Source organism: Eutrigla gurnardus (assembly GCF_963514095.1).
Source record: "Eutrigla gurnardus genome assembly, chromosome: 20".
Lineage (NCBI taxonomy): Eukaryota > Metazoa > Chordata > Actinopteri > Perciformes > Triglidae > Eutrigla > Eutrigla gurnardus.
The window spans coordinates 3927699-3947277 of record NC_139931.1 but is presented as its reverse complement, the minus strand read 5'-3'; the positions used below and the strand labels follow the sequence as shown (position 1 = coordinate 3947277).

The 19579-nt window shown below is 42.2% G+C and overlaps 3 protein-coding genes across 3 annotated transcripts; 2 read left to right on the top strand and 1 right to left on the bottom strand.

Moving 5' to 3' along the window:
* The first annotated feature begins 681 nt into the window (after positions 1-681).
* snx8a (sorting nexin 8a) lies at positions 682-9422 on the top strand. Its single transcript, XM_084036339.1, is given in 14 exon segments — positions 682-728; positions 730-755; positions 1450-1577; positions 2267-2396; positions 3154-3344; positions 3634-3754; positions 4641-4777; positions 4884-4964; positions 5063-5223; positions 5411-5540; positions 5642-5710; positions 6221-6370; positions 7559-7708; positions 8044-9422. Coding segments are annotated over 14 exon segments (1587 nt in total). The 5' UTR covers positions 682-696; the 3' UTR covers positions 8125-9422.
* Positions 9244-12728, bottom strand: nudt1 (nudix (nucleoside diphosphate linked moiety X)-type motif 1). Its single transcript, XM_084036354.1, has 4 exons — positions 12536-12728; positions 12230-12387; positions 11231-11376; positions 9244-9763 (listed from the first exon to the last, which is right to left on the bottom strand). The coding sequence occupies exons 2-4, from the start codon at positions 12379-12381 to the stop codon at positions 9591-9593; spliced, it is 471 nt and encodes a 156-aa protein (XP_083892480.1). The 5' UTR covers positions 12382-12387; positions 12536-12728; the 3' UTR covers positions 9244-9590.
* Positions 12354-15858, top strand: mrm2 (mitochondrial rRNA methyltransferase 2). Its single transcript, XM_084036344.1, has 3 exons — positions 12354-12448; positions 13341-13679; positions 14723-15858. The coding sequence occupies exons 2-3, from the start codon at positions 13388-13390 to the stop codon at positions 15157-15159; spliced, it is 729 nt and encodes a 242-aa protein (XP_083892470.1). The 5' UTR covers positions 12354-12448; positions 13341-13387; the 3' UTR covers positions 15160-15858.
* Positions 15859-19579: the final 3721 nt, after the last annotated feature.

Sequence of the window (19579 nt, the reverse complement as noted above, 5' to 3'; positions counted from 1 at the left end):
AAACGACCCAGCAGCGCCACCCAGAGGCGACTGCGTATAGCGCTGGGGGGATTCAAGTTGTGTCGGAAATATAAGCTCTTACTTGTTGACTGCATTATTGACCACGGTGGTGCTAAATCATACAACCATCTTAAAAAACACGTTTAAAGTGAATTGCATTAAAAAAACAACAACAAGTAAAGCGCCACTTTGTTTCAAATCTACAAATACTATGATAGCTGTATTTAAAATCCGCGTTTACGACTTTTAAAATACAGAAATTGAAACGTACGAGGGAGCATGAAGGCAGCGTTAGTTGTTGGTCAAGTTTGAGGAATGGAGAACATAAAATCTAACCAAATCAATTTACACAAGTGAAACCAAGACAAAAATAAATAAATAATTATAATTAACATAAAATAAAAAGGTCTTAATCGGGCAATATTCCCCAGATTAATTGGTGAAGTGAAGAAATGCTCTTACAGAGTTGCTGACTGGGCTGTGTCATACTAAACACAGGCGTCACCCCTTCAAAACACGTAAACGTTTAAGATTACTGCAGGACGTGACACACTCATAAACGTGCGTTAAGTGCCCGTTTATGCGTCTCCACTGCACCACTTGGACTTTAAACCAGCGCCACTACAACTTTAAGAAATAAATTACTTTTTTTTTTTTTTTTTTTTTTCCTTCCCTTCTTTTTCTGCAGGAAATCACATGGAGGTGCTCTCGCGCTCACATGACAGGCTGAACCATGGCAGCGGAGATCAATGAAGGTACGGTCCGAGAACTTCTTCCACTCTTCTCCACACAATGTCCACATATCATTTCACACAATGTAGTTTTGTTTGGCGTTTGCGGTTTAAAGAAAACACACACATTGTGTTGCATGTTAACTTAAAGATGTGTATGTTCGTGTCCGGTGAAGCCGCCGACGTGAACTAACCCACGAGAACTTTTTGGGCACATTTAGATCTCGAGATGAAGTTGCTCCATCTTAAATCCATCCGCTGGGTTGTTGATCTTATTTCGACTGTCTTGTTAATGTTTTTTGTTGTTGTTGTTGCTACAGTGACAGTAACTAGTACAGTTGGAGATAATGACAAAGCGTTTGTGAAAGTTTTTATGCTGTTTTTTTCTTGCCACGTGAAAAAAAAAAAAAAAAAACGTGTGCATTGCTCTGCTTTAGCAGCATATTAGTCAGAACTCAGAGTTCATATCGTCCTCTTATCTACTACTTAAGCTATGATAAGCTTAACTTAATTGGATGCCTGTGTGTTGGGATCATATAAAGTTATATGATGGGAAATAAAGAAGAGTCCTGTAACAGCTGATAAAATAACCCGGGTCACCTGATGTAAAGAGAGCTCCTGAATGAACGTGTTTTTAAGGCGTATAGGGGGCATGCTGCTCATCAAATGTCTCCCACATGCTGGTGGTTGTGATGTAGGTGTTGTCCCTCTTCTATAGGCTCAGTTCCTGCCTATTACAGGGAGGTATATGAGGCCCTCCGCTGTAGGACAGATGAGAGAGTGCAGGTTGATGTTTTTCAGCGGTTGCTCCAAAGGACCGATATCTCCAAGGCGGTTTTAGGCCAGGTGAGGGGTTCACACGTAAAAAAAAAAAAAAAGCTAGTTTGCAATCATTCAGAGGCAGCACCCACCATAAATTACATTTTCACAATTACATGGCATGTGTCCGATTCAGCTTGCTTCCTGCCTTGTATATCCATCCATCCATCCATCCATCCATCCATCCATTGGCTCACACGGACTCGAGGTTCCAGGGGTCAAGGGTCTTATATGGAGTAATTATTGATTGATAAATCCAAAAGGCCATTGTGGTTCTAATCAAAGGAATGAAGGAGTATCTTTAACACTTGATATCATGCAAATATTTGTTTGATTCTGTTCATATTTGGCAACGCAGACAATGTCGGTGTATGTTTTATCAGCGGGAGGTTGGTTGGAGCTTCGTGTTCCTAAACACACAGGCTTTACATAATCCAATCTGTCAGATTTGGTTCCTTTAACACTGACGTATATAAGCCGATGCTACCACACATCTGGGTTATGAAATTACTCCGAGAGCCTCGTGTCTGTCACGGTTCACAATTTCCCCTTTCCTGACCGTCGAGCATATCATCAGCCTTTGTGTCTTGTGAGCACTTTTTTTCCCTTTTTTTTTTTGGGCAGAGAGGAATGCAAACCACAGTTGAATTTTGTATCTCGGGACTGAAAAAAAAGCGGCGACCTTCACGTCATATTGTCTCCCCCGTCTCACCCAGATTGCTGAGCACGTCGACTCGGCAGATGGATTCCTGAGCAAGCTGTCGCTCTACAAGGCGCTCGCTCTGATTGCTCTCGCTCAGCAAGGAAAGCAGCCCAGTCCCAAACTCTTGGAGAACTGCATACAAGGTAGGTGGCGGGTGACGGCAGTAAAGCTTTCGCTTAATGAGTAGCTTTCCTCAGCGTGTCTGAGGGCTGTTAAACATATTTCATCACTCTTTTATTGGCTCACATCGAGTCAAGGTTTCATTCCTAGCAGAAGTTCTCTGTGACAGTTTGACACTTGAATGCACCACCTGTTGATATACTATCATATCCTCGTGATTATGAAGTAGAAATACTGTATTTATACAAAAATATACATTTGAACCCAACATTTTTAGTTTCTCTCACGGCAGAAAAAGCAGAATTTGTTTGAAAAAGTTTTTTATTTTGGTAGAGGAGCCTTGTTCACGTTGCATTCTTTCACTTTCCCACTGTGGGAAGATGATAGGGGGAAGTTTCATGGTTTTCATAGAGGTAGCCATTATGCTCGCTCCAGTTAGATTCATTCCCGACCTTCTGCGATTATTTAAGGCTCTCTCTCTGTTATTTCAGGTGTGGCTAGTATATGGCAGCTAGCTGCATGCCACTTCCTCGTCCGTGTGCAAAGAGAACAAGCGCTCTGCATTTGTCGCAGTGCATTACATTTAAATCACGGCCTCCTTGGAATGTGCAGGGATAACGGACACCAGGCAGGACAAACGGAGCCGGACACGTAGTTATCAGTAAACACCGGCATTCCTCGCTGTTAGGAAATTCACTTCATTCTAGTTTCAGCGATTTCATCATGAAAAAACCAATATTAGAAGTTGGTGGTGGCGGTTTTTTTGTGTTTGCTCGGCAGAGTTGCCGAAGCCTCAGCTCGGGGAGCCGAGGGACCTGAACTCGTTGAGGATGCAGCCGGCTCAGGAGGACGTCCTGACGATGTCCCAGAAGCTGGACGAGCTGCTGGTCCGGGACACGGTCCAGGTGGAGCTCATCCCGGAGAAGAAGGGCCTGTTCCTCAAACATGTGGAGTACCAGGTCACCAGCAAGGCAAGAGTTCCCGTTAATCCCACTGCTTCTCCCACTGCATGGGTTGGAATCGCCTCAACGTCAAGAAAAGCAAAACATATGTGGTGCCATATGGTTTCTCACTTTGATTCATTTCTCCTCAATTAAGTTCAGGTTTCTCAATTATGATTTTGCATCATTTACTCTGGTGCCAATGGTTTTTGTTGAGTAAATGTTTGTAGTCTGCATGAAGGAAAAAAGGTTTTAACAGAAACGTTAATGGTGCAAACATTTTCTGATTATTGTCTTCCTCTCCTTTTTTGTTTTCCAGCGTTATAAAATATCCGTTTACCGGCGCTATAGTGACTTTGATGTCTTCCATGAGGTTCTGATTCAGAGGTTTGCCTACAGAGTGGTTCCAGCGCTGCCACCCAAACGAATGCTAAAAGGAGGTGAGTATCCGTCTCTCTCTTTCTGGAGCCGCTCTCGTTTCACAGCATTGTTTGGATCATTTGTTTTACTGAAAGGTTAGCTGTAAATATCCAGGTGCTTCTGGTAGTTTTTCAAAAATGTTTTATTATTACTTGATAAAGATGTTACATTTTAATACAAACTGTTCCCGCCGGCTCGATTGTCTCAAACACAGTCGTCGCCATTCATCAAAGTTATTGCCTGAAAGTAACGAGGAAGGCCGGCGATGCGTAAAATGAGCCCGTTTCAGTTCACAATGACTTATTCTCACTTTGGAATGATAATTACGTCCACACACACACACACACACACACACACACACACACACACACACACACACACACACACACACACACACACACACACACACACACACACAGATGATACAGACTGATGAATCCTTGCAAAATAAGTAATTAAATAATGTCTCAATTAAAGCTCTTCATCAAGTACAGAACGTGTTGTAAAGATGTGTTGTGTCGTGCTCTCATCCCGCTGATGAATGTAAGTCAAAGAGGAGGAGAAGTAAGATGAAAACACACGTAATTAAGCATCAAAGTATTATTACCTGGTGCTTTCTAACTCAACACACTGTTGACAGTTTTTCACTTTTGGTATCCTACTTTTCTAACTGTTTTTAACTGTTAATTTGTTTTATACTGTGTCCATAATCTACCATTATTGTATTTTGGGTTTGCATGTGCTGCTGATTGTTATTTGCACTGTCCCTTTTTGCTGTTGTAACCCTGTAAATGTGGGGACTAATAAAGGAATATCTTATCTTCATCTGAGTTTATGCATATTCCATATAGTTTCTAACACTCCTTTCGTTCCCCTCTCATGGCGTCCCCTCCTCTGTGTCCACAGTCCTGACCTCCGTCTCCGAGCGTGAGTTCATAGAAGGGCGGCGGCGCGCTCTCGGCCGCTTCATCAACCAGGTCGCTCGGCATCCCTTCTTCTCCGAGGACGAGCTGGTCAAGACCTTCCTCACCTTCAGCGGCTCCGTACGTCCTGTTCGTTGGCGTCTGTTGCACAATGAACTCCATCATCGCCGTGACTGACAGTGAGACGCATCCTGTTCCACTTACTCATTGTCTTCTTCCCAAACAGGATGTTCAGACGAAGCTGCGTGACTCTTACAAGAAAACGGGCGATGAGTTCATGACCAACAGAATTGCAACGCAGGCGAAGGTTTGTCGCATGCACAATGAGGGGGAAAAACAGCCTGATATATTCTCCACACCTGCATTTAAAATGTATTTTTTGTTGTTGTTTTTTTTTTTTTGCAGGAATATCTCCCCGCTGACATCCAGGCTCAGTTCTTGGCGAGCAGAGAGCTGATTAGAAATATTCACAACAGCTTCCAGAAGCTGCGCGACAGAGCCGAGAAGATGGCGGAGCGCTCTAAAGAGAATGCGACTGATCTTCTCATGTTTGGCAGGGAGCTCAGGTATTTAATTATTGAGGGGGTATGAAGTCTTTTTGGACTGAGAGAGCAAAAAATGTTAATAAGACTCCAAATCCTCTGTGCCGTTGTGTCTCTTCATGGTTGTTGGTTTAAATGAATTTGGCAGCTGAGACACCACGATGTAACATTCTGGCCCTGTGATGTTGGGTCTTTTTTTCCCCTCCGACAGTACTCTGGGCTCAGACGCTTCGCCTCTTCCCTCCTTGGCCTCTTCACAGAGCACCTGGGGGACCCTGCGTCAGTCTCTGAAGAGTCTATCTGTGGAGTTCGCCGTTCTCTCCGACAAAGCTGCTCAGCAGGTACGGCCCTCAGTCCTTCATCCCCCCCCCGCCACCTGCTTCTGCTGAGCCTGAAAAACCCCGGCACTGGGTAATAAACGTTGTTTTGCTTGTGTCCTCAGGGCAGACGGGAAGAGGATGATGTTGTGGAAAAATTGAATCTTTTCCTGGATTTGCTGCAATCGTACAGAGTGAGTTTCACTTTTTGTTTTCTTTGTGTGTGTGTGTGTGTGTTTTTTCTTTCCGTTTAACTTGAGCCCTCCTCCGGGGACAGGTGATGTGGTATCGATGTTTGCACATTCCACATCGCAAATCTAATGACGCTCACTTTTATGAAGCGCCGCAAAAGTGTTTTTTATCCAGCAAGGCGATGAAATCCATCTCCTGTCTTCTGACGGCGGAGCTGCATATTTACAGTAAATCCAGGTTCGGTTAGGAACTAAATTAAGGATGTTATGTAACGACCGTGTGCCCTGTTTGTCCAGACCCGAGCGGTCTCTCTCACGTGGACACAGTTCTCAGCAGTGGGTGGTTTGCAGAGATTAAATAAGGGGACTGGTGGGCAGATAAAGTGCCATTTTTCACAGCTTCTACTGTAAGATTTATGGAAATTTCATAATTTGAACTCCTAACATCCTTGGCTGTTTTATTTCTGGTCAAATAAGCGGCGCTTCATGTGACCGTGTGTTTCCCCCCTCTAGGATCTCTGTGAGCGGCATGAGAAGGGCGTCCTCCACGAGCACCAGAGAGCTCTGCACAAGTACGGCATGATGAAGAGGCAGATGATGAGCGCCACCGTGCAGCCCAAAGAGCAGGCGTCTGTGGAGCAGCTGGAGTCCCGCATTGTTCAGGTGGTCTGGTCTCGTTCAGGTTCCCTCAGCATTCAGTTTAGAGCTTGATAAGTAAGAATGCTTCACTGGATAAACCTCGCAACCCTCCATCAGCTCAAATTCAGCTTGATACTTTATAGGATTCACCCCAAAAAATGGGGGGGAAACTCTTGATGGACATGTACGTTGTAATTCCACTGTTTGGCCACTAGGTACAATTTGCATCAAAGTCCTTCCTGGGGGGTTTTCAGCTGGGTTGCAAGTAAAAGTACCATGAAATCTCTGGGGACATTTTCTCACACTATTTCATACAATCCAGATCAATAACCAAGATTTTTTTTAATGAAATATTCAGTGTAAAGGGGGCAAATATGATAAAAACTTTATGAATCAGAGGTTTGTAAGAAACAAATCACCATTTCTGGAGTCACTGTGTGACTGGATGCGGTGGAGTCCCTGTTGGTTTTCGTCTTGTGACCGTCGTTCCTCTTAGTCCGTGTGGTTTGTCTGTTTGACGTATGTGGTCATGAAGAGTGGCAGTTGGGAGTTTTCTCACCAGTCAGTCAGGGTTCAGATGACTCTTCTGTCAGTTGACTGTGAGTCACTTACTTTAATAAAGATTTTAAGATTATAACTTCATTATTACAGACGTGGTGGTTCAGATGTGGTCGGCTTTATTTGTTTTTTTAATGGAAATGAATCTGATTTAGGCCTCGAAGCAGAGATTTGCACATTCATTTATAGATGTGGGTCCATTGACGTCCATAAATTGGTCAAAGTGATCATCCGAGTAATTGCAATTCATCTTGAGGGAAATATGAATGTGTATACCAAATGTTTTGTGAATATGTCTCATAGTTATTGAGACATTTCACCCTGACCCTGATCATATTAGCAATAGTGGAGTAATCTGCTGAGATTAATGCATCCTGGCTTGTACGTTTACACATCAAAGTATCTGTGACTGTTCCACTGCTTTTACATGATGCAAACTTAAGGGTTGCCGTCGGTAACGGTGATCGAGTCTGATGACCAGAATTTAGCAAAAGTTCACTTGTGAGTCAAATCTAGAGCCAGTTATTAATGAAATGAAGTGATTTATGAGCTCCTCCCCCTCTCATCTCCGTCATCACTGGAAGGAAAAATATCCCGTGATAATTTCATCATTATTTTTTTTTTTGTTTTTGTTTTTTATGATTGTGTTTATAGCAAGAAAACGCCATTCAGACCATGGAGCTGCGGAACTACTTCTCCCTGTTCTGCCTTCATCAAGAGACACAGCTCATCTTCATCTACCTACCGATCACTTCACACATCCTGGGGGCTTTCGTTAACTCCCAGGTCCAAGGTCACCGAGAGGTGAGGCCACTTTCTCTTTCTCCGGACCCTTCAGGGTCCAAACGGGTTCAGATGGGCTTTTGAAGTCCAACAAAATAACTACTGGAAGGAAACTCTGGAGCTGTGAATCTCCCATATACCTCAGATAAATGACACACTATGTATTTCTTTGTCTTTTTCTCTCAAATTCAAATATGGCAACATTTTGAGAAGGTTTCTGTGGATTCTTGAAGTCCTTAAAGACAATTTCCACTTGTGGATGTTTCCTGAAAATGTGTTTAATTTGGTTATTATATCAGTATGATGAGCTTCATGGAAATGCAAAGAGAGGTGACTTTATTCTGTTTGCTTTCCAGATGGGAGCCGTGTGGAATGAACTCCAGCCGAAGCTCGGATGCCTCTTCGGTGGCAACAACAGGTCGAAGCCTCCCATCTGAGAGCTGAATATATATATATATATAAATATATAAATATATATACCAGTATATATATAGGAGCTGAAACACTGCCGCTGATGAGGATCACAAACTGGAAAATAACTTGCTCTGTGAGCTCAAGAAAAAGTCTTCTATTACACCGTATACATTCCATTCAATAAGAGTATTTTAAAATGCAAATGGATTCTCAACTTCTCGGCTTATTTTGGGGGGTTTTGATCGTCGGCCAAGTAAAGACAGCGGGTCCATTTTCTGCTCTGCTTGATGAGGAAATAATGTGGGGAGAGAACATCCTCTAAATGTCCTTTTCCAAGGGAGCAGACAGCATGTCGGACTTGAGGGACGACAATATATTCATGCAGTCCGACTCATCCGCTAAAGCACCTGTTTCATAGTTTTCTACACTAAGACATTTGAGAAGAATTGAGAGCGACAGCAAGTTTGAGTTTACTAAAAAAAATATGAAGGTTTTCTTGCTGAATTAACGTATTTTTAGTTCATAAAGACACGTAGCTGCAAACTTTATATTTTTTAAAGACTATTTCTCTGACTTTTACAGTGTTTACTTTCATGCAGAGCAACATATTTGCTTTCTCTGCTCAAATTGACTCCCACGTTTATTTTATAAGCTATTTTTGAAAGGCCTTACGCTCAAAGTGTATGATACTACAAAGAGCAGAGATTTTTAGATTTATTGATTTAAAATGAGAATTTATAGCACTCGGGGCATAATGTTGATAATAACACTATAAGCTATTATTTTTACTACCAAAGAGAAATTATATAAATCCACTCAGCAGTGCAAACACTCTCATAACAGGATTCCTGCACAGTTAAATAACATTTAATAATCACCACTGTTTACTTTTTGTTACATTTTTTTAATTTGGTGAAATCACATTTGGAGAAATCCAAATTTAAATTTGTGTAATAATGTATGAGGTCAAACGAGAATTCACGTTCCTTTTCTGATTTGAGATTTTCGTTTCAGACATTTGACATAAAAAACACAAAGTTTATCAGAACATTATGCATTTTTCTAAAAGGAAAAAACAAAGGGACAATTTTCCGTACATATACATGGACTCACATGATCTCAAATTCACTAACTGATGCACACATAGTACAACATATATTTAATGAAGAATACTGTGATACAAACAGTATGAAACACATTTGTTTTGGCAAGAAAAATGTATCAGGAATCAAGTTAACTAACTTGCACCGATTATGCAATCCAATAAAATGATCATTACTGTAGATATTGTAAATATTTTATTAAAGAAATCTGCGCTGAATTGTGTTAAATCAATTATCCTGAAAGTTACAGTCATTTCACATGTAAACGCTCTCCGTGTGCAGTTAAACGTAGTCTTGGTGAACAGTAGGAATGCTTCGGTATTTAAAGAAGACCTTCAGAGAGCCGGTGCCGCCCTCAGAAACGTCCTCGGGAACGCGGGGTGGTCTCACAGTTCCTCCACCTCCTCCAGTGTGTGGCTGAGTATCGCATCGTGACCCCGAAACTTAAAGTATCCCACAAATTTCTTCTTCTGGAGCATCAGCGGGAACCACATGATGTCATCGGCCCACATTTCACCGAAAGGAATTTGGTCCCATTGGAACCACTGAGGCCTCATTTCTAGAAAACAATAGAGGAAGTCATTAGGAGACCGCCTTATAATTAAACACAGTTTATATCATGTTTCTGTTTCCTGGATGAGCTGCAGTAGAAGGATGGTAACCAGCAAAGAGAGACGCATTCATAGCCATTCAAGTGCCAATAAGTGTGTATGGATGCATACTTCTTCTTTTTGTTGTTGAAGGGGATAAACAGACCTCAAAACCTCAGACTGGACATTTATAAAATACAGAATTCTAGGGGGATTTAGTGACTTTTGAAATAAAAAGGAGACAACTTTACTTTTCATCTCCTAGCTTAAAGAAATAACTTCTGACCTGCTTGGCTTCTCTTGAAACAACACAGTGGGAGAAAATCTGTAGCTAACCTTTGCTATGTGGACGGTTAGAGAATATGATTTCTGATTTCTTAGAACATCACCGCGTCCCCAGACGGCTCCTGAAACTTCACTCTTGAAAGTCAAACTACACTCTTTTAGAAATAAAGTTGCTAAACATAGAGGGTTCTGCTGCTTGTCCACATTGGAGAACTCTTTGTGGTTCCTGGGAGAATTTCATAATCTCTGATTAATAAAGTACATCTATATAAAACCTTTCAGAGGGTTTTACTTAGAAGCAACTATGGAAGTTCCACCCAGAACCCCAGGTTCATCGAAGATGGTGTAACGGTTCCACCCAAAGCAGAGCATGGATGTTCTAACCAGAACCCTTTTATATACCAAGGGTTTTATGTCGAACCCTCTTGACATAAAACCCTTGATTTGGTGTAGTCTGGATTGTAGGCGTTCCCTTTTAACACCCATATTTTCAACAATCCTTCAAGAACACTTTCTTACAAAACAGTTTTTTTTTTATGAAAAGGATTCTTAATAAAACCCTTATTTATTTATTTACCAAGAACCCTTGAAAATGTCTTCTTGAAAGCTGTTGCTTCCTATCTCGCCAAATCAGTGTCACTGCCTCCACATTCTCTCTTTTCACTCACGTCAGCACATTTGCTCTTTTCCCTCCACTTATCTCTTTTTTTGACACTCGGCTGTTCTTCTCTTGACCTCCACACACTCTTTGGTCGAGCGTTGCACGACCCCGGCTGAACTCTCAGGAAGTACAGATCACCGCGGGTCTCTGCACTCCTTCCGTTCGGGGGCCTCTTTTATTAGTTTTCAACGGTTTGGATTCTCAGAAAGCCTCATTGTCTAAACTTTAAGGAACATGAAGTTCCATGAAGCGTGGAGCGGCATTTAGATCATATAAAAGGAACTTTTATTAAGGGGAATCTACAGGGAAATGAGAATTGTGGAGTTCCCCTACAATAACAAAGTGAGTTTGTTATTGTGGGAACAAAGGGACTTATTTTGTGTGTGTGATTATGATTTCCCCGTTAAAATGAAACCCTGAAGATATCATCCGTGACCACAGCCCACTCTCACTTCTTCAATTCGGTGTGAAGCAGCGTAAATCATACAACCTTCGGACTCCGTCGGCTCTCCGTTAAAAGCGTCGGCTCTGAAAACGTGGACGTCGAGCAGCTCCGTTTCTCCGACAAATTCGAATTTGATGTTTCCGACCTTCTGGAGAGCGTCCACCGTGAGGCCGCTCTCTTCTTGCAGCTCTCTGTAACCGAAAAAACATCCGATGAATATTTGATGAGGTTGATTTTAAAACATAAACTCACAGTACACTTCACACGGGCACTAAGAACAGGTAGAGTGATTCCATGGACAGAGGATCTATTTGTGTGGCGTTTTTTTACATCTCAGCTACATTCGCTGATGAAGACAGTGAGATGTGGTTGAGAGCCAAAAAAATCCAGTAAGTGGATCTTTGAGTTTGCAAGATTATTTTTTTCCATATTCTTTACTCTTTTTTACCTTATAAATGTCAAATAAAATATGTAAAAAAATAAAAATTGAAGATTGATCTGCCAGAGTGGTGCATTCAAGAACAATTATTTGCAGAGGACTTTCAATGCTCAGTGGTGTATGGCCCCTCCCCACCAAAAATACAGTAGGCTCTTGTTGTCTGATCCACCAGGGTAAATGTTTGTCACGAGTGCTTTTGTTCAAAGTAGCGTAGCATTGAGATATTTCTGATTTATTTTACACAGAGCCGGTCTCATTTTCATACATGGAGAAGAAAACAGCTCAGGACGGGGTCTTAGTGTCTTCAGGGCTTCCTTCCTTTCGCTTCGGAACAAATTTCCTGCAGATGACTGATTTTTTTCTCTCTCTCTCTCAAGCTTCAAATTACATGAATTCACATCTCAAAGTAGCTAATATTTTCTCATTTTCTATCCTGTCCCTTAACACCTGAACGCCACACGGTCATGCATGACGCTGCTAACCTCAGAAATGCAAAATGTGTTGTTTCTATTGATGCATGTAAGAGGTGTAACCATGGCAACATACTGTATGATGCAGCTGCACAGTGGATTATAACACCAGACACATAATTGAGATGACCGTACCGCCTCGCACCATCTTCCACACTTTCTCCAGGTTGAACTTTGCCCCCGAACCCGTTCCACTTCCCGGCACCGAAGCCCCTCTTCTTCATGCCCAGCAGCACCCGGCCCGGCTGGACCACCAGCACCAGGGTCAGCAGCTTGGAGCTCAACATGTGTGTCTGAGAGTCAGGAAACGAGATGCAAATGCAGCATTTCAGTATTACACATTATTTTAGAAAGGTAGATTCACTATATTAACCCATGAATGTATATATTTGTAGTTGGAGGCAGTGGTTTAGGATTAGTCTGGACTGTTTACATCCTCACCTGCTCGAGTTCTGCTCTGTGAACCGGAAACTACGACAGAAAGTGATAAAAAAGAAGCTTAAAAACAAAAGTTTACGTTGAAAGATTCCCGCGTGCAGCGTTGCGGATGTCGTCACGCGACGCGCTAACGTGTCAGAGCACGGAGCGGTCTCATCGACGTCAGACCCGATTCACGAGTCCCATCGTTTGGTTGAAAGATTGGATGTGTTACATTGAAATGCGTTCGACTAGAAACGGAAGTGAAACGTTTTTATAAAAACTCACTGAAACGCACTGTACAAACCTGTTGGTTTATGATAACTCACATTGTAATATAGATATAATATATAATGACTAATGTACGTATGTTATAATAATAACAAATAATGTTATTTATATAGCACCAGGGGAATTCAATAAATTAAGATAAGATAGGATGTTATATTATATAAAATAAAATAACACTTTCCAGAGATGTAATGCACATATTATATATTACAGCAGTACAACAAACAGTACGAAGACGTTGGAAACAAATACAAAATATCACATTATATTACCTATTTGTGCCTTTATGTATTGTTGTTTTCTTTTGTATTTATTTTACTCTGTGAAGCACTTTGAGGTGCATATTCATCATCATTATTATTATTATTATTATTATTATTATTATTATTATTATTATTATTAACAATATTTTCCACGTCTAAAAAGTTTCGCTCTTTGTGATATTGAGCTGAAAGAAACATGACTGTCCCAGGTAGGAACCATTGTTGTCGGTGTTTCATCTGGAAATGTGACGCACAGTCGAGTTGTATCCACGCAGGCGCAGTTCAACACACGTACGTCACACGTGAGCCTGCACGGTCAACAATGTGGTGCATCTCCTCGCAGAGGAGATCCCTCCACTCCTCGCTGCGTCTGCTGAAGAAGTTAAAGAGTAAAAAAAGTCCCGCCGAGCAGCGCTGGATGCAGCGGCAGCTCAAAGACCCGTATGTCAAAGCGTCGCACGCGCAACACTTCCGGTGCAGGAGCGCCTTCAAACTGCTGGAGATAGATGACAAGTTCCGGTTATTGCGGCCCGGGTGGAGCGTGGTGGACTGCGGGGCTGCACCCGGAGCCTGGAGCCAGGTGGCGGTCCAGCGGGTCAACTCAGCCGGGACAGGTACGCACGCACACGCACACACACGCACACACATACACGCACACACACACACACACACACGTACAGGGGCGCAACTACCCAGTGTCAGAGGGTACTACGCAGCAACAATTTTAACCCCCCTCCCCCCAAAAATGGTGTTGTATACATATATTTATATTTAAATATGTATATATATTGAAATTATGAATATATTAAAATATTTAAAGAAAAAACTAAAATAAAAAATAAATCAAATAAATTAATATACATTTTTTTTTAAATATATTTTATATTTAAATATCAAAAGAAAAATCATCATAGTGACAAAACATCCTGTGAATCCAATATTGGTAATGATTGTGGGTTTGTTTGACCAGATAGCACCAGGCAATAAGGGTTAGAGGTCAGGGGTCAGGGGGTTAGGGTTAGGCTTTGGGGTTAGGGTAAGAGGGTTATTGGGTTATGGTTGGGGTTTGTTAATTCAGGTTTGGATTGGTAGGTAGGGGAATCTTGAGGAGTCCAAGGGGCCTCAGTGGGTGTGGGGTGTGGTGGTGTGGTTGGTTAAGCTCTGCTCCCTGACCCCTGACCCCTGAGGCCAGGGTTCGATATCCAGGCAAATCTCATCTGTAGGCACCAAGAGGCAGAGAAAAGGGCTGCACCGGATACCTGATGAATAGGCCTAATTAATACAGTTTGACAGTGATCAACGTGTGCTATGATTATTAATCAGTGGGACCTTGTGTTACCGTCAGATGTGGTTATAATGAACCACATCATTTAATTATAAGGACAATAATTACATTTTTTGATAAGTAATCTGCCACATTTATACAAACGCAGGTAACGATTCATCGAGGTACTGTATTTATTTGTTTAGACAGGGAATGAAGTGACACCAGCCTAATGCTATTTTCTAATTAGCTCTTAGTTGCAGTCCATCACCTGTGGATTGGTGTTACATAACAACACTGCTGCCTCACCCTGTGATGCATCAAAGAAGATGGAAGAAACACATGAACGTTCCTTGTAAATTACAGTTAAATAGTTTTCTTTGCGCCCTTCAGATCCAGCGTTACCACACGGTACAGTCGTAGGCGTTGATCTGCTGAACATACCCCCCCTGGACGGGGCCCACTTCCTGTCCAGCCACGACGTCACCGACCCCGTCACGCACTCCAAGCTGCTGGAGCTCCTCCCCGACGGCCGCGCTCACGTCATCCTCAGCGACATGGCGCCCAACGCCAGCGGTTTCCGGGAGATGGACCACGAGAAGCTCGTCACGATGTGCTCGTCTTTGATGGACTTGGCCGAGAAGGTCTTAGAGCCGGGAGGCTCTCTGCTTTGTAAATACTGGGACGGCATCCTCGCCCACAAACTCCAGCAGAGGCTCTCCAGTGAGTTTGGCGGCGTTCAGACTCTGAAGCCGAACGCCAGCAGGAAGGACTCGTCCGAGAGATATTTCCTCGCTCGGATGTACAGAAAGCCGGGAGAAAGATCATAACTTAGTTTTTCTAACGTGTAATAAAATGTTCCTTTTCAAATCCTGGAGTTTCACAGGCTGTTTTTGATGAGTGAACATGAAGATTAATAACTTTGATCAAAAGGTGGCACTGTTGAGGCATCGCTGAGGCTCACGGGCTGCAGGCCCAGACATGCTACATGCTGCCGGCTGCTGATTCTTATCCCTGCAAAGTTAACACGGTGAATCAGTAATATGTAGAACTTATGCAAGAATCACCAGTGTGAGATTCCTCAAGAGCCCTGTTTCCTCTGAACTTATTGTTTGCCCCACAGTGTTTGTTCTACACAGTCAGTCTTTTGGTATTTGCTTTGTTACGGAAAGTAATTTACCAGTTCTGCTTATGCTAATAATTTGCACTGCCAGCCATGAAGAAATGCGTAATCATTCCTCTCATTGAGAGCTTATGAAGGGACGACCTAATACAGAGACACATGCAGCATGACTAATGGGAAGTGGGATGATACCGACGCTCCGAGTGTTTTCGGGGCGCTGCTCTCTGTCGGTCCGTTTCCTGTGAAAAATATTTTCACCCCGGCAGATTTTCTCTTCAGATTTCTGTCGTTTGACACTCTGGACGGTGCTGTTTATTTAGTTTGTCACTCATACTGATTTGATTTGGGTCCAGCCAGAGTCCAGAGCCGCTGGTAATGAAATAAAAGGATGTTTCTATCAAAAGCTGCATTATGGAAGAAACAAGTCGTCTGTTTGTTGTCACGGAGCTCCTTGTAGGTGTAAAGAGTGTGACCTTGCAAATAGAACATTGTCTACTGTCATCATGTTTTTTTTGGCTTACATTCAGTCCATTTACCAGGGGTGCAGCACAAACATCTGGGTCCTTTGCTCAGTGGGCCCCCTTCCTTCCTAATATTACCTTTCTCATGCAAATAAAATCATATTTTGCCTCAGTTAGATGGGAAAGGTCACACATGTACAAATAACTGACACAAACAACCAATCACTTTTATCCATAGTGTTTTTTTTTTGTTCCACGTTTAAGATAATATTACTTAATGAGGTACTTTCAGCGTGACATTTATCACTCTGTCCTTTTCAAAGGGTTTCGTTAACGGCTATTTTTCCTCAAATAATTATTGTTATTAATGCCTCGCTTTTTATCTTTAGACATGATTGCCTGAACATCTTTGAATCCCCCGCAAAAGTATTTGCAATTACCGTGGTTTAACCTTTTTGCCCGTGGATGAAACCATCTGCAGCTCGCGGGGGTGGGTTGAGCCTGTGAGAGGCTACAACATTGTTTTATATATGAATAATAATCCATCAAACTAGTTTATTTAGACACTGATTATCATTCATTAATGAGGCTGACCATGAAGAATACGTCTTTTTACTATTACTTCCTGAGTACCCCCCCTATGCGTGGGCCCCCCCGGAGTTTGTCACCATTCCCCTCACTATGTGGCCCTGCTCACAGATTAATAACAGGCCTGATAAGCAACACTGAGAGGATGGTATGTGTTATGAATGCTGTGCATATTGCAGATAACCTTTGGAGACGATGTGATTCCACATCTTTATTGTACAAGAAGAACATTTAGGGGGGAAAAAAGCAATTAAGCACGGAACCTCATGGAAGTCAATATGTAATTTTCTTAAATTGCCCATCCCATACATGAATACATGGTTCTAATAGAGAAAATCACATTCTGATGATAATGAACTCTGATAAATTATTATTATTAAAATCAGATTATCCCTAAATAGACTTTTAAATCATTCCACACAATCAGAATACGAAGCTTAATCAAGACTGAATTTGCATGTATGGCAGCAAAAGGAAGCGCTGGGAATTAATAAGGCTGCTATTTAGCCTTTGTGTCTCGGTGGGGATGAGTGATACAGTATGAAGTGAAACAGTCATGCCTCCCGGTTAAATAAACGGCATGGAAGGGACCGACCTCTAAATAGGATTGTTGGGAGTGAATGGGAGCAGCCATGCCCGTTGATGAAGCCGATAGTGAAAGATGTGAACAGATGACCAATTTTACTTCTCATTACTTGTTGATTATTCAGCCCGTTGCTATTTAGATTCAAATTATTCCAAAATTACTGTGGGATTTATGTAAATTCCACCGGCGCTGAGCGGGCGCCGGATGAATGATGATTCATTCACAGGTTAATTCATTCTTCTCCGGCCAGCTGCAGGTTCACGTGTAAATATTAGTAAATGAAGAGAGAAAAACAGCTGCAGAGTCGCACATTTCTGCTATGAACTGTAATCGTTTGAATTGTGAAAACAACATTTTCCCCCTTTTGATGAATTTTTGTTGAATATGCTTGCATCCACTTTAACAATAAAGTTTAATAAGTGCAATGATTTTCAGGAGATCAAAGGTCACACATGTTTGTTTAAGAATATATATCACATATTTCAATTTAAGGTAGCCAATTAATGTTAAGATGTGACGTATCATCAAAGTATGAGGATGAAGACGAGTATAATCAGCTACTGCTTAGTGTTACCTTAATGGAGAATTAACTGGGACTATTTGGGAGGTTTTTTTACATGTTATTATGAATAAAATTGTCAGTGAGTTCTTAATAGAAACATCGGCCTCGTCCTGTTACTTTATTTGCTCTGGAGTCAAAGACCTGCAGAAGACATACAACTAGAAAAAGTGATTTATTCTCCTCATGATTTTTGAAAATTACGCCGTTTTCAGATGCAAACTAGCAGCAAAAACTTTCAAACTTTTGCACTTTAGCCTTTTTGCAAAAGAAGATAGTTTTCCTTCCCAAATGTTTGCCTTCATCTCTATAATAGAAACAAACAGCTCCTCTGATGTTAACACAGGAAAAGTCTGAAATTGACAGGAAATTAAAGAAGCGGTAATATCATTTCTAACCATCGTGCCATTCATTCCCCGGGCTGACCTGAGCTGCCAGAAATGAATTGCTCGTCTGACAGCATTCATCTTTCCCCGAGCCTGTCCCCGAATGTTAGCAGACTGAGCCAAGCAGCCTTTCACCGACGCAAAGTAATGACTGCTATTATGATGATAATTTCATACCATCTTCACAGATAAATGAATCTGAAATCTCAGGACGCTGTGACGACTGCGACTCTCTTTCTTTGGGTTTATGATGGCGATGTTTTGGCGAACCATTTGACACGACGACGACGCCGGGAAATTTCCTCCTGTAAGCAATCGAGTTTCTCAGAGAAAACGTGGGAGTTTTTAAAACCAAGCGTGCAATTAAAACATCCACGCCTGTTCAAACACGATGATTAAAGTTTGCCAAAACACTTCCAGGTATATTTTTTCTGCCTCCCTGGCGCCATCAACGCACGAGGACCCATGTCAGCAAATAATGGAGCAATCTCTTCTTGATCTTTGCTTTATCGCTGTGCACTTTTGATGCGTCAGTCCTGCAGAAAAATGTCAGGGACATTACAGCGGACGGAGTGAGGGATTGTTGTGGGAGGAGGGGTCAAAGGGACAAGAAAACACGGGCGTACGGAGGACAAACAAAGCCCAGGTTGCACTCGGCGGCGCCATTTGCATGCTCGTATCGGCGAGGCCTGACATTTAGCGGCGAGCGCGGAAAGCGACTGCAGATGGAAAGTGAAAGCTAATGACCTTATGTTAACATTCTTACTGCCAATGTGGATTTGCTTCAGGTGATGTGAATGTCCGTCCTTTCACTTCCTGCTGTCTTCTTTGCCTTTCTCCACACAGCCATCTCCATTGATACACTAACTAGTCACTGTTAGTAATTACTCCAGGCCTCTGCTGGTGAAACATTACGGCTTAAAAGCAGCTGCTCTCCCTTTTCCTTCAAAGCCTTTAAAAACGGAGTATAACGTTAAACCTTCTGGAGCTCATGAATAGTAACGCTTCATTATCGTCATCGGCTTTGAAGAGCAGGAAGCGCGATACGTTATCGGTCATTGTAAACACTTCGAGCGTCTGTAATGGTGAGATCGGAATATGAACGTTTCCCATGAATCAGCTAACGAGGAGGCGTGGATGAGATGTTTCCCCTCAACCTTGTTTCTTGTGAAGACGTCGTCCGTTTCTGCAGGAATCCACGTGAAACCAGGTGACTTGTTTTGACAAGATGGCGTTTTTTTCCAACCCTCTGCAGTTTCAGAGTCAGAGTCAACTCCAAATATTTATAGAACTAGTTCATCTGGACGTTTTCCATGATGCAACTTTATCATCATCATCATCGTCCTTTATAATCTTGCTGGAGCCACTGCAATTTAGTCCTGATTGGACTCTTTCAAAGAGACTAGTGATAATAATTATAATAAATAGCTCGGTATGCAATAAAATAGTTTAAAAAGACGAGTCCTGAGAGGCGTTTGGAATCCCGTAATGAAGGAATGTTTGGGTGCAGCACAGGAGACGGACCTGGCAGCCATTGTGCTGAGGTC